General features: G+C 49.1%; 1 protein-coding gene across 1 annotated transcript in view; it reads right to left on the bottom strand.

The window, feature by feature from the left end:
- The window catches only part of tie1 (tyrosine kinase with immunoglobulin-like and EGF-like domains 1), a 162,923-nt gene that overhangs the window by 105,563 nt on the left and 44,228 nt on the right, over positions 1 to 13,132 (bottom strand). The window contains exon 2 of the mRNA XM_085983239.1: positions 3,436 to 3,729. Coding sequence (XP_085839365.1) covers positions 3,436 to 3,729 — 294 coding nt within the window. The remainder of the gene's footprint in view (positions 1 to 3,435; positions 3,730 to 13,132) is intronic.

Raw genomic sequence — 13,132 nt, forward strand, 5'->3', positions numbered from 1 at the left:
TCTCTAACTTTTACCGCTGCACAATAGAGAGCATCCTGACGAACTGTATCACAGTATGGTATGGCAGCTGTAGCTACTATGACCGGAAAGCCCTGCAGCGGGTAGTCAAAACTGCCCAACGCATTACCGGCACCCGGCTACCGACCATAGAGCACATATACCAGAAACGCTGTTTACGGAGGTCACGGACCATCATCAAAGACCCTACCCACCCCAGCCACAGTCTGTTTGCCCTCCTGCCATCTGGGAGACGCTACAGATGCATTCGCACCCGTACGACCAGATTTAGGAACAGCTTCTTTCCCAGGGCTGTCATCCTACTGAACTCCACAAATAAACTCGAAAGCCTGCACATCTGCCAATGCACTTTATTATGGTTATGTTATGTTAATGTATTACAAGCCAAATGTATGTTGAATGTTTAAATGTCTTAATCTAAATGTACACTCTCGGGAGCCGCAAGCCTACATTTCGTTGTACTGCACTTGTGCACTAACAATGACAATAAAGTTGATTATGATTATGATTAGTAGTGTCTGTGTTTGGTGACTCCCTAACCTCCATCACTAGCAGTGTCTGTGTTTGCTAACTCCTTATAGGAGCTCCATAACTGCAGGAGTTGCACCTGAGCACTGGAGGAGGCTCATGTAACCTGATATACAGAAACTGAGTGACAGATGAATCAGAGAAATAAGGGCCAATTTGTATGACACACATATTTGGAAAGTTTTCAGGACCGCTTTTTAGGATGTTATTTATGATCTGATGAGCTCAGAGGCCATAAAGTAGTCAGCATGGTTTTACAAATAGTATAAGTCATTTTCAGCAAGTATCTTTCATAAAGTCTGGTTGTGAGGCTCCGCAGAAATGATAGCTCACACGATTAATTACAAATCAGCTACCTGGACTCAAAATCTGTTTATCAATAAATCACAGAAGATAATGACGAATGGAAAAAGCTGACGTTGGGAAGAGAAACGAATGTGATTTACCTTTGATAAATATTATGGAGGGATTCTTTTCGCAACGTTATGAGACGCGCTGTTGACAACATGCTATGATGCTCAATGGCCAGTATAGTAGAGAATTATAGCATTCAAAGGTATTTGAAAAATGATGGAACTTAAAGGCAAGTTTAACATGGTGGCCAAAGACAAAAGTCCTACCTCAACAAACACCACCAAAAGAAACCCAGATTAACCGGTGATCATCTATTTTGCTGCTTGTGGACTACCTGTACAAAGTGGCTACTGCATTTTAGTATATAACAACAGTGGATTCCTTGGCTTTAAAGTGTTTTGGGACGTCCTGAGAGATGTGGTTGGGTTCTGCATAAATGTAAGTTCTTCCTATGTGTCAGCTTGAATTTGTAGGTTGCTCAGCAGCACCGGTTTGGAGCTCAGTGATGGATCAGTTTGATCGCAATCTTACAAACCCATTTATTTAGGTAGACTAGTTGTTACATTTTTGAGTCTTTTTTACCCTTTGTACTCTAGAAATCTTTAGCCTCCCTGTTTCATACTGCTCGATCAGGAGGTCCCCCATGCCCTGCGTTCTCAAGAGTGTTTACATTTTGTCCTGATACCTAGGCAAGTCTGGTAGTGTACCGGGGATGATAAATAGAAAACACTTCTTTCGATTGCTTCAGCTACTGGTTCCATCCTGTGACTCCACAGGATGCTCTTGGTTTTCACAAGTGTCAGAGTGACACTGCACTAGAACGATAGCAAAATACTGCAGATGCTGGAAATCCAAAATAACAACAGAAAATGCTGGAAAAACTCAGCAGGCCAGACAACATCCGTGGAGAGAAATTAGAGTTGACGTTTCGGGTCTAACCCTTTTTCAAAACTGGAAAGGAAATGAAATAGATCGAAGGCAGGGCTGCGATAGAACAAAAGAAGTAAAAGAGACATTAAGAGGTATTCAAAACCAGACGAGATGGTAATAGGACAGTGGAGACAAAAGACGGCTGAGATTAGGTGTGAAGTGTACTGGCAGAAAGAGAGACAGCTGGCATGTGGGAGAGGGAAAAAAAAGGAAGGGGGGGAAGGGAAAACCCAAAACAAAGGGGTGGAAAAAAATATAAGTAAAAATGTAATAGGGGCCAAGGTTATGATCTGAAAGTGTTGAACTCGATATTGAGTCCGGAAGGCTGCAAAGTGCCTAATCGGAAGATGAGGTGCTGTTCAGTAGACCTTGTTTTAAGCTTTAAATGCCAAGCAAATTTATTAAACAGTAAACAAAGAGGATAAATAGCAAGAACCTAACATATATTCTTATACAGTTGCTAAACTTTGCTGTTTCACATAATAGAAAATATTATTTGACAACTCTGTGATAAACGATGTTGTATTCAATTTTCTTACATAGCAATTCATTTTCCCTGTTCTCATCGACGACAGGATTTATTTACCTTATCTAACACTCTTTGGAAGTTCCAAATATGCTGTCTTCCAAGACTCCAAATGAAATGAATTGATTTGAAAAATCCCAAGCTAATAAATATCCCCAAAGCAGTTACTGAAGCTGTGTGGATTTAAATAACTGCCTGCTTAAATTGAAAAAGAGATGCCAATCAGACATATACCCAAATAAATCACACAGCGTCGTTATGTTGGAGTGGCGTGGCTGAGCTCTTCGCTCAAGCAAACTGCCTGGGGACATCTGTCATCAAAACATTGGGGGAGAAATTCACCTTGGGCAGTAGAGCAAAAACGGGTGGTTTTGGATTGGCCACTGCCTTATACTGAATCCCATTAACTGCAATGGAACTGAATATCGGGCAGGATGTGTATAACAGGAAGCCAATGTGACACCGCACGTTTTGCTCTACCGCCCAAAATAAATTTCTGAATCGAGTTCGGCTGGGCCGTGATTCCCCTGAGGGAAGCTGGTTTGTAGCTCTTTGTCTACCATAGAAACATAGAAGATAGGAGCAGGAGTAGGCCATTTGGCCCCTCGAGCCTGCTCCGCCATTTAATGAGATCATGGCTGATCATCCAAATTCAGTACCCTGTCCCTGCTTTCTCCCCATACCCCTTGATCCCTTTAGCCTTAAGAAATATATCTAACTCCTTCTTGAATATATTTAATGAATTGGCCTCAACTGCCTTCTGTGGTAGAGAATTCCACAGGTTCACCACTCTCTGGGTGAAGAAATTCCTCCTCATCTCTGTCCTAAATGGCTTACCCCTTATCTTTAGACTGTGACACCTGGTTCTGGACTCCCCTGCCATCGGGAACATCTTTCTTGCATCTAGTCTGTCTAGTCCTGTTAGAATTTTATAAGTTTCAATGAGATCCCCTCTCATTCTTCTAAACTCCAGCGAATATAAGCCTAATCGACCATGACTGAATTGAAGGCTCCAAAACCAGACTAAAACTCAGACAAAGGCGCTTTGTTTCCATCACGCCTGTTGTTTCAAAAATTACCTGTATTGCTGTTAATAATTGTCACAATGTGAGTTTTCTCCATCTGTCGTGTTCCTTCACAGTAGTAAATCCCCATCTGTTCCCAGTCCTTACTGGAGCCTATTGCCTGAATGCCATTGTGCCGGTTTGGATCTTTTACATACTTGAAATGATGTTTTTTCACTTGAAATATTGTACTGTCCTTTTCCATTTTAAGCTCAGGTCCATCAGAGCGACGCTCACCAGATACACAAGAAAGGGGAAACTTGTTCGAAGGGTTGAGGTCAGTGATCAGGTAAATGTCCAAAATTGCTCCTGTATGAAGAAAAAGTACAGAACAAAAAAAACTTTTGAGAATCTGAAAATCTACAGTGAAAATCCCTTGAAGTTAAAGTCCTTCCTCTCAAAGCACACCTTGAAACGACACTGGTAAGTCCTGTTCTGGATATTATAAGGAACTTTGCCTGCTGGAAGCACACATCAGAAATTCGGGTGCGCTGTCCATTATTTTCAACTATTCATACTAACACTATTTCAGGAAGGATTAAGGTCTGGTATACTACCAGACATGAATGTCACAATCCATTTAATTCCTGAAAGGTATAGAAATTGTGGTAATTGCATTGGTTTTCCAATTTATTTCACAGGTCCCGTGGCTTAACACTAGTATTTCCCTTCAGTTCTAACCCAGAAAGTGTCTGTCCTTGATTTCAGACCTGTGGGTTGTTTCACTGCTGAAGGGAAAGTATAACATTTTGGGGGCTAAATTCGGTTGATTTGCGCCTCCCGTTAGTGCCCTAAGAGGGCGCTAATGGGGCGTAAATCAACTAGCGCCTGGGCGCGGCGCAGCTAACGCCTCCTGCGAAATTCAGCGGGAGGTTAGCGGCGGCGCTAACCGTTAGCACCACGTGTTGCTGTGGCCCAAAGGGGGCGCTACTCAATTTTTACCCCTTTAAATTCTTTAAGCTGATGAAATAGCTAGTTTATCATAATTGTGTAATTAATCATGGTTCCCCCAGGGTAAGTGAGCTGCAAGTGAGCCACATAAGGAGATCTTAGTACAGATGACCAAAAGAGGTAGGTTTTAAAAGGGGAGAGTGTGGTAGAGAGGCAGAGAGGTTTAGGGAGGGAATTCCAAAGCTCAGGGCCTAGACAGCTGAAGGCACGGCCACCACTGGTACAATTACAAGGCAATTAGATAATACATGGTAAGTATTGTACTGTACATCTTTATAAGCTTGTAGTCATAGAACAAAGGCCGCATGATGGTGTTTTTTCCTTCTATATTTATGGAAATGTAAATTTAGGATTAATACAAGAAACATAAAGGGGAGGATAGAAGAATTTTCTTCAGGAAAAATGTTTTTGTAATGTGGAAGCTGAGTTGCTCACAGGATTTAGATAAATACTTGAAAATGGAAAAATATTAAAGGTTACAGGCAATGTTCCCTCTAAGGTGTGCGCAGCCACGCAGCCATCAGGAATGTACTGCGCATTGCAGTACACAGACCGCTCACAACAGTGAGCTCGAGCAGGGGGAGGGACGGAGCATTAAAACCCAAGCGCAAAAGCACGAGCGGCTGGAGAGAGAATAGGACCAGAGAGAGGAGAGGTAGAATGGGACGTGTAAGGAGAGGTGGAATGGGACGTTGGAGGAGAGGTGGATTGGAACGTGTGAGGAGAGGTGGAATGGGATGTGTGAGGAGAGGTAGAATGGGACGTGTGAGGAGAGGTAGAATGGGACGTGTGAGGAGAGGTAGAATGGGACGTGTGAGGAGAGGTAGAATGGGACGTGTGAGGAGAGGTAGAATGGGATGTGTGAGGAGAGGTAGAATGGGATGTATGAGGAGAGGTAGAATGGGACGTGTGAGGAGAGGTAGAATGGGATGTATGAGGAGAGGTAGAATGGGACGTGTGAGGAGAGGTAGAATGGGATGTGTGAGGAGAGGTAGAATGGGACGTGAGGAGAGGTAGAATGGGATGTGTGAGGAGTGGTAGAATGGGACGTGTGAGGAGAGGTAGAATGGGACGTGTGACGAGAGGTAGAATGAGACGTGAGGAGAGTTAGAATGGGATGTGTGAGGAGAGGTAGAATGGGACGTGTGAGGAGAGGTAGAATGTGACGTGTGAGGATAGGTAGAATGGGACGTGAGGAGAGGTAGAATGGGACGTGTGAGGAGAGGTAGAATGGGACATGTGAGGAGAGGTAGAATGGGATGTGTGAGGAGAGGTAGAATGGGATGTGTGAGGAGAGGTAGAATGGGATGTGTGAGGAGAGGTAGAATGGGACGTGTGAGGAGAGGTAGAATGGGACGTGTGAGGAGAGGTAGAATGTGACGTGTGAGGAGAGGTAGAATGTGACGTGTGAGGAGAGGTAGAATGGGATGTGTGAGGAGAGGTAGAATGGGACGTGAGGAGAGGTAGAATGGGATGTGTGAGGAGAGGTAGAATGGGACATGTGAGGAGAGGTAGAATGGGACGTGTGAGGAGAGGTAGAATGGGACGTGTGAGGAGAGGTAGAATGGGACGTGTGAGGAGAGGTAGAATGGGACGTGAGGAGAGGTAGAATGGGATGTGTGAGGAGAGGTAGAATGGGACGTGTGAGGAGAGGTAGAATGGGACGTGTGAGGAGAGGTAGAATGGGACGTGTGAGGAGAGGTAGAATGGGACGTGTGAGGAGAGGTAGAATGGGACGTGTGAGGAGAGGTAGAATGGGACGTGTGAGGAGAGGTAGAATGGGACGTGTGAGGAGAGGTAGAGTGGGACGTGTGAGGAGAGGTAGAATGGGACGTGTGAGGAGAGGTAGAATGATACGTGTGAGGAGAGGTAGAATGGGACGTGAGGAGAGGTAGAATGGGACGTGTGAGGAGAGGTAGAATGGGACGTGAGGAGAGGTAGAATGGGACGTGTGAGGAGAGGTAGAATGGGACGTGAGGAGAGGTAGAATGGGACGTGTGAGGACAGGTAGAATGGGACGTGTGAGGGGAGGTAGAATGGGACGTGAGGAGAGGTAGAATGGGATGTGTGAGGAGAGGTAGAACGGGACGTGTGAGGAGAGGTAGAATGGGACATGTGAGGAGAGGTAGAATGGGACGTGTGAGGAGAGGTAGAATGGGACGTGTGAGGAGAGGTAGAATGGGATGTGTGAGGAGAGGTAGAATGGGACGTGTGAGGAGAGGTAGAATGGGATGTGTGAGGAGAGGTAGAATGGGACGTGAGGAGAGGTAGAATGGGATGTGTGAGGAGTGGTAGAATGGGACGTGTGAGGAGAGGTAGAATGGGACGTGTGACGAGAGGTAGAATGAGACGTGAGGAGAGGTAGAATGGGATGTGTGAGGAGAGGTAGAATGGGACGTGTGAGGAGAGGTAGAATGTGACGTGTGAGGAGAGGTAGAATGGGACGTGAGGAGAGGTAGAATGGGACGTGTGAGGAGAGGTAGAATGGGACATGTGAGGAGAGGTAGAATGGGATGTGTGAGGAGAGGTAGAATGTGACGTGTGAGGAGAGGTAGAATGTGACGTGTGAGGAGAGGTAGAATGGGATGTGTGAGGAGAGGTAGAATGGGACGTGAGGAGAGGTAGAATGGGATGTGTGAGGAGAGGTAGAATGGGACATGTGAGGAGAGGTAGAATGGGACGTGTGAGGAGAGGTAGAATGGGACGTGTGAGGAGAGGTAGAATGGGACGTGTGAGGAGAGGTAGAATGGGACGTGAGGAGAGGTAGAATGGGATGTGTGAGGAGAGGTAGAATGGGACGTGTGAGGAGAGGTAGAATGGGACGTGTGAGGAGAGGTAGAATGGGACGTGTGAGGAGAGGTAGAATGGGACGTGTGAGGAGAGGTAGAATGGGACGTGTGAGGAGAGGTAGAATGGGACGTGTGAGGAGAGGTAGAATGGGACGTGTGAGGAGAGGTAGAATGGGACGTGTGAGGAGAGGTAGAGTGGGACGTGTGAGGAGAGGTAGAATGGGACGTGTGAGGAGAGGTAGAATGGGACGTGTGAGGAGAGGTAGAATGGGACGTGAGGAGAGGTAGAATGGGACGTGTGAGGAGAGGTAGAATGGGACGTGAGGAGAGGTAGAATGGGACGTGTGAGGAGAGGTAGAATGGGACGTGAGGAGAGGTAGAATGGGACGTGTGAGGACAGGTAGAATGGGACGTGTGAGGGGAGGTAGAATGGGACGTGAGGAGAGGTAGAATGGGATGTGTGAGGAGAGGTAGAACGGGACGTGTGAGGAGAGGTAGAATGGGACATGTGAGGAGAGGTAGAATGGGACGTGTGAGGAGAGGTAGAATGGGACGTGTGAGGAGAGGTAGAATGGGATGTGTGAGGAGAGGTAGAATGGGACGTGTGAGGAGAGGTAGAATGGGACGTGTGAGGAGAGGTAGAATGGGACGTGTGAGGAGAGGTAGAATGGGACATGTGAGGAGAGGTAGAATGGGACGTGTGAGGAGAGGTAGAATGGGACGTGTGAGGAGAGGTAGAATGGGATGTGAGGAGAGGTAGAATGGGACGTGAGGAGAGGTAGAATGGGACGTGTGAGGAGAGGTAGAATGGGACGTGTGAGGAGAGGTAGAATGGGACGTGAGGAGAGGTAGAATGGGACGTGTGTGGAGAGGTAGAATGGGACGTGTGAGGAGAGGTAGAAAGGGACGTGAGGAGAGGTAGAATGGGACGTGTGAGGAGAGGTAGAATGGGACGTGAGGAGAGGTAGAATGGGATGTGTGAGGAGTGGTAGAATGGGATGTGTGAGGGGAGGTAGAATGGGACGTGTGAGGAGAGGTAGAATGGGACGTGTGAGGAGAGGTAGAATGGGACGTGTGAGGAGAGGTAGAATGGGATGTGAGGAGAGGTAGAATGGGACGTGTGAGGAGAGGTAGAATGGGACGTGTGAGGAGAGGTAGAATGGGATGTATGAGGAGAGGTAGAATGGGACGTGTGAGGAGAGGTAGAATGGGACGTGAGAGGAGAGGTAGAATGGGACATGTGAGGAGAGGTAGAATGGGACGTGTGAGGAGAGGTAGAATGGGACGTGTGAGGAGAGGTAGAATGGGATGTGAGGAGAGGTAGAATGGGACATGTGAGGAGAGGTAGAATGGGATGTGAGGAGAGGTAGAATGTGACGTGTGAGGAGAGGTAGAATGGGATGTGAGGAGAGGTAGAATGGGACGTGTGAGGAGAGGTAGAATGTGATGTGTGAGGAGAGGTAGAATGGGATGTGAGGAGAGGTAGAATGGGACGTGTGAGGAGAGGTAGAATGGGACGTGTGAGGAGAGGTAGAATGGGACGTGAGGAGAGGTAGAATGGGACGTGTGAGGAGAGGTAGAATGGGACGTGAGGAGAGGTAGAATGAGACGTGAGGAGAGGTAGAATGGGACGTGTGAGGAGAGGTAGAATGGGACGTGTGAGGAGAGGTAGAATGGGACGTGTGTGGAGAGGTAGAATGGGACGTGTGAGGAGAGGTAGAATGGGACGTGTGAGGAGAGGTAGAATGGGACGTGTGAGGAGAGGTAGAATGGGACGTGAGGAGAGGTAGAATGGGATGTGTGAGGAGAGGTAGAATGGGACGTGTGAGGAGAGGTAGAATGGGACGTGTGAGGAGAGGTAGAATGGGACGTGTGAGGAGAGGTAGAATGGGACGTGTGAGGAGAGGTAGAATGGGACGTGTGAGGAGAGGTAGAATGGGACGTGTGAGGAGAGGTAGAATGGGACGTGTGAGGAGAGGTAGAATGAGACGTGTGAGGAGAGGTAGAATGGGACGTGTGAGGAGAGGTAGAATGGGACGTGAGGAGAGGTAGAATGGGACGTGTGAGGAGAGGTAGAATGGGACATGAGGAGAGGTAGAATGGGACGTGTGAGGAGAGGTAGAATGGGACGTGTGAGGAGAGGTAGAATGGGATGTGTGAGGAGAGGTAGAATGGGACGTGTGAGGAGAGGTAGAATGGGACGTGTGAGGAGAGGTAGAATGGGACGTGTGAGGAGAGGTAGAATGGGACGTGAGGAGAGGTAGAATGGGACGTGTGAGGAGAGGTAGAATGGGACGTGAGGAGAGGTAGAATGGGACGTGTGAGGAGAGGTAGAATGGGACGTGAGGAGAGGTAGAATGGGACGTGTGAGGAGAGGTAGAATGAGATGTGAGGAGAGGTAGAATGGGACGTGTGAGGGGAGGTAGAATGGGACGTGTGAGGGGAGGTAGAATGGGATGTGTGAGGAGAGGTAGAATGGGACGTGTGAGGAGAGGTAGAGTGGGACGTGTGAGGAGAGGTAGAATGGGACGTGTGAGGAGAGGTAGAATGGGACGTGTGAGGGGAGGTAGAATGGGACGTGTGAGGGGAGGTAGAATGGGATGTGTGAGGAGAGGTAGAATGGGACGTGTGAGGGGAGGTAGAATGGGACGTGTGAGGAGAGGTAGAATGGGACGTGTGAGGAGAGGTAGAATGGGACGTGTGAGGAGAGGTAGAATGGGACGTGTGAGGAGAGGTAGAATGGGACGTGTGAGGAGAGGTAGAATGGGACGTGTGAGGAGAGGTAGAATGGGACGTGTGAGGGGAGGTAGAATGGGACGTGTGAGGAGAGGTAGAATGGGACGTGTGAGGAGAGCTAGAATGGGACGTGTGAGGAGAGGTAGAATGGGACGTGTGAGGAGAGGTAGAATGGGACGTGTGAGGAGAGGTAGAATGGGATGTGTGAGGAGAGGTAGAATGGGAGGTGTGAGGAGAGGTAGAATGGGATGTGTGAGGAGAGGTAGAATGGGATGTGTGAGGAGTGGTAGAATGGGATGTGTGAGGAGAGGTAGAATGGGATGTGTGAGGAGAGGTAGAATGGGACGTGAGGAGAGGTAGAATGGGATGTGTGAGGAGAGGTAGAATGGGATGTGTGAGGAGTGGTAGAATGGGATGTGTGAGGAGAGGTAGAATGGGATGTGTGAGGAGAGGTAGAATGGGACGTGAGGAGAGGTAGAATGGGATGTGTGAGGAGAGGTAGAATGGGACGTGAGGAGAGGTAGAATGGGACGTGAGGAGAGGTAGAATGGGATGTGTGAGGAGAGGTAGAATGGGACGTGTGAGGAGAGGTAGAATGGGACGTGTGAGGAGAGGTAGAATGGGACGTGAGGAGAGGTAGAATGGGACGTGTGAGGAGAGGTAGAATGTGACGTGTGAGGAGAGGTAGAATGTGACGTGTGAGGAGAGGTAGAATGGGACGTGTGAGGAGAGGTAGAATGGGACGTGAGGAGAGGTAGAATGGGACGTGTGAGGAGAGGTAGAATGGGACGTGTGAGGAGAGGTAGAATGGGACGTGTGAGGAGAGGTAGAATGGGATGTATGAGGAGAGGTAGAATGGGACGTGTGAGGAGAGGTAGAATGGGATGTGTGAGGAGAGGTAGAATGGGACGTGAGGAGAGGTAGAATGGGATGTGTGAGGAGTGGTAGAATGGGACGTGTGAGGAGAGGTCGAATGGGACGTGTGACGAGAGGTAGAATGAGACGTGAGGAGAGGTAGAATGGGATGTGTGAGGAGAGGTAGAATGGGACGTGTGAGGAGAGGTAGAATGTGACGTGTGAGGAGAGGTAGAATGGGACGTGAGGAGAGGTAGAATGGGACGTGTGAGGAGAGGTAGAATGGGACATGTGAGGAGAGGTAGAATGGGATGTGTGAGGAGAGGTAGAATGGGATGTGTGAGGAGAGGTAGAATGGGATGTGTGAGGAGAGGTAGAATGGGACGTGTGAGGAGAGGTAGAATGGGACGTGTGAGGAGAGGTAGAATGTGACGTGTGAGGAGAGGTAGAATGTGACGTGTGAGGAGAGGTAGAATGGGATGTGTGAGGAGAGGTAGAATGGGATGTGTGAGGAGAGGTAGAATGGGATGTGTGAGGAGAGGTAGAATGGGACGTGTGAGGAGAGGTAGAATGGGACGTGTGAGGAGAGGTAGAATGGGACGTGTGAGGAGGGGTAGAATGGGACGTGTGAGGAGAGGTAGAATGGGACGTGAGGAGAGGTAGAATGGGATGTGTGAGGAGAGGTAGAATGGGACGTGTGAGGAGAGGTAGAATGGGACGTGTGAGGAGAGGTAGAATGGGACGTGTGAGGAGAGGTAGAATGGGACGTGTGAGGAGAGGTAGAATGGGATGTGTGAGGAGAGGTAGAATGGGACGTGAGGAGAGGTAGAATGGGATGTGTGAGGAGAGGTAGAATGGGACGTGTGAGGAGAGGTAGAATGGGACGTGAGGAGAGGTAGAATGGGACGTATGAGGAGAGGTAGAATGGGATGTGTGAGGAGAGGTAGAATGGGACGTGTGAGGAGAGGTAGAATGCGACGTGAGGAGAGGTAGAATGGAACGTGTGAGGAGAGGTAGAATGGGATGTGAGGAGGGAAGTAGATTGGAATGTGTGAGAGTAGAAGTATAATAATGACCTGTTAGAGGAGAGGTGGATTGGGACCAGTGAGAGGTGGAGGTGGAATTGGACCTTCGAGGAGAGAGAGAATGGGACCAGTGAGAGGTGGTGAATTGGGACCTTCGAGGAGAGAGAGAATGGGACCAGTGAGAGGTGGAGGTGGAATGGGACCTTCGAGGAGAGAGAGAATGGGACCAGTGAGAGGTGGAGGTGGAATGGGACCTTCGAGGAGAGAGAGAATGGGACCAGTGAGAGGTGGAGGTGGAATGGGACCTTCGAGGAGAGAGAGAATGAGACCAATGAGAGGTGGAGGTGGAATGGGACCTTCGAGGAGAGAGAGAATGGGACCAGTGAGAGGTGGAGGTGGAATGGGACCTTCGAGGAGAGAGAGAATGGGACCAGTGAGAGGTGGAGGTGGAATGGGACCTTCGAGGAGAGAGAGAATGGGACCAGTGAGAGGTGGAGGTGGAATGGGACCTTCGAGGAGAGGTGGATTGGGACCAGTGAGAGGTGGAGGTGGAATGGGACCTTCGAGGAGAGAGAGAATGGGACCAGTGAGAGGTGGAGGTGGAATGGGACCTTCGAGGAGAGAGAGAATGGGACCAGTGAGAGGTGGAGGTGGAATGGGACCTTCGAGGAAAGGTGGATTGGGACCAGTGGGAGGTGGAGGTGGAATGGGACCTTCGAGGAGAGAGAGAATGGGACCAGTGAGAGGTGGAGGTGGAATGGGACCTTCGAGGAGAGGTGGATTGGGACCAGTGAGAGGTGGAGGTGGAATGGGACCTTCGAGGAGAGAGTGAATGGGACCAGTGAGAGGTGGAGGTGGAATGGGACCTTCGAGGAGAGAGAGAATGGGACCAGTGAGAGGTGGAGGTGGAATGGGACCTTCGAGGAGAGAGAGAATGAGACCAATGAGAGGTGGAGGTGGAATGGGACCTTCGAGGAGAGGTGGATTGGGACCAATGAGAGGTGGAGGTGGAATGGGACCTTCGAGGAGAGAGAGAATGGGACCAGTGAGAGGTGGAGGTGGAATGTGACCTTCGAGGAGAGGTGGATTGGGACCAGTGAGAGGTGGAGGTGGAATGGGACCTTCGAGGAGAGAGAGAATGGGACCAGTGAGAGGTGGAGGTGGAATGGGACCTTCGAGGAGAGGTGGATTGGGACCAGTGAGAGGTGGAGGTGGAATGGGACCTTCGAGGAGAGAGAGAATGGGACCAGTGAGAGGTGGTGGTGGAATGGGACCTTCGAGGAGAGAGAGAATGGGACCAGTGAGAGGTGGAGGTGGAATGGGACCTTCGAGGAGAGAGAGAATGGGACCAGTGAG

The sequence above is a fragment of the Somniosus microcephalus genome, chromosome 3 (assembly GCF_052327205.1).
Source record: "Somniosus microcephalus isolate GS21.2 chromosome 3, FLI_Smic_1.0, whole genome shotgun sequence".
NCBI classification, from domain to species: Eukaryota; Metazoa; Chordata; class Chondrichthyes; order Squaliformes; family Somniosidae; genus Somniosus; species Somniosus microcephalus.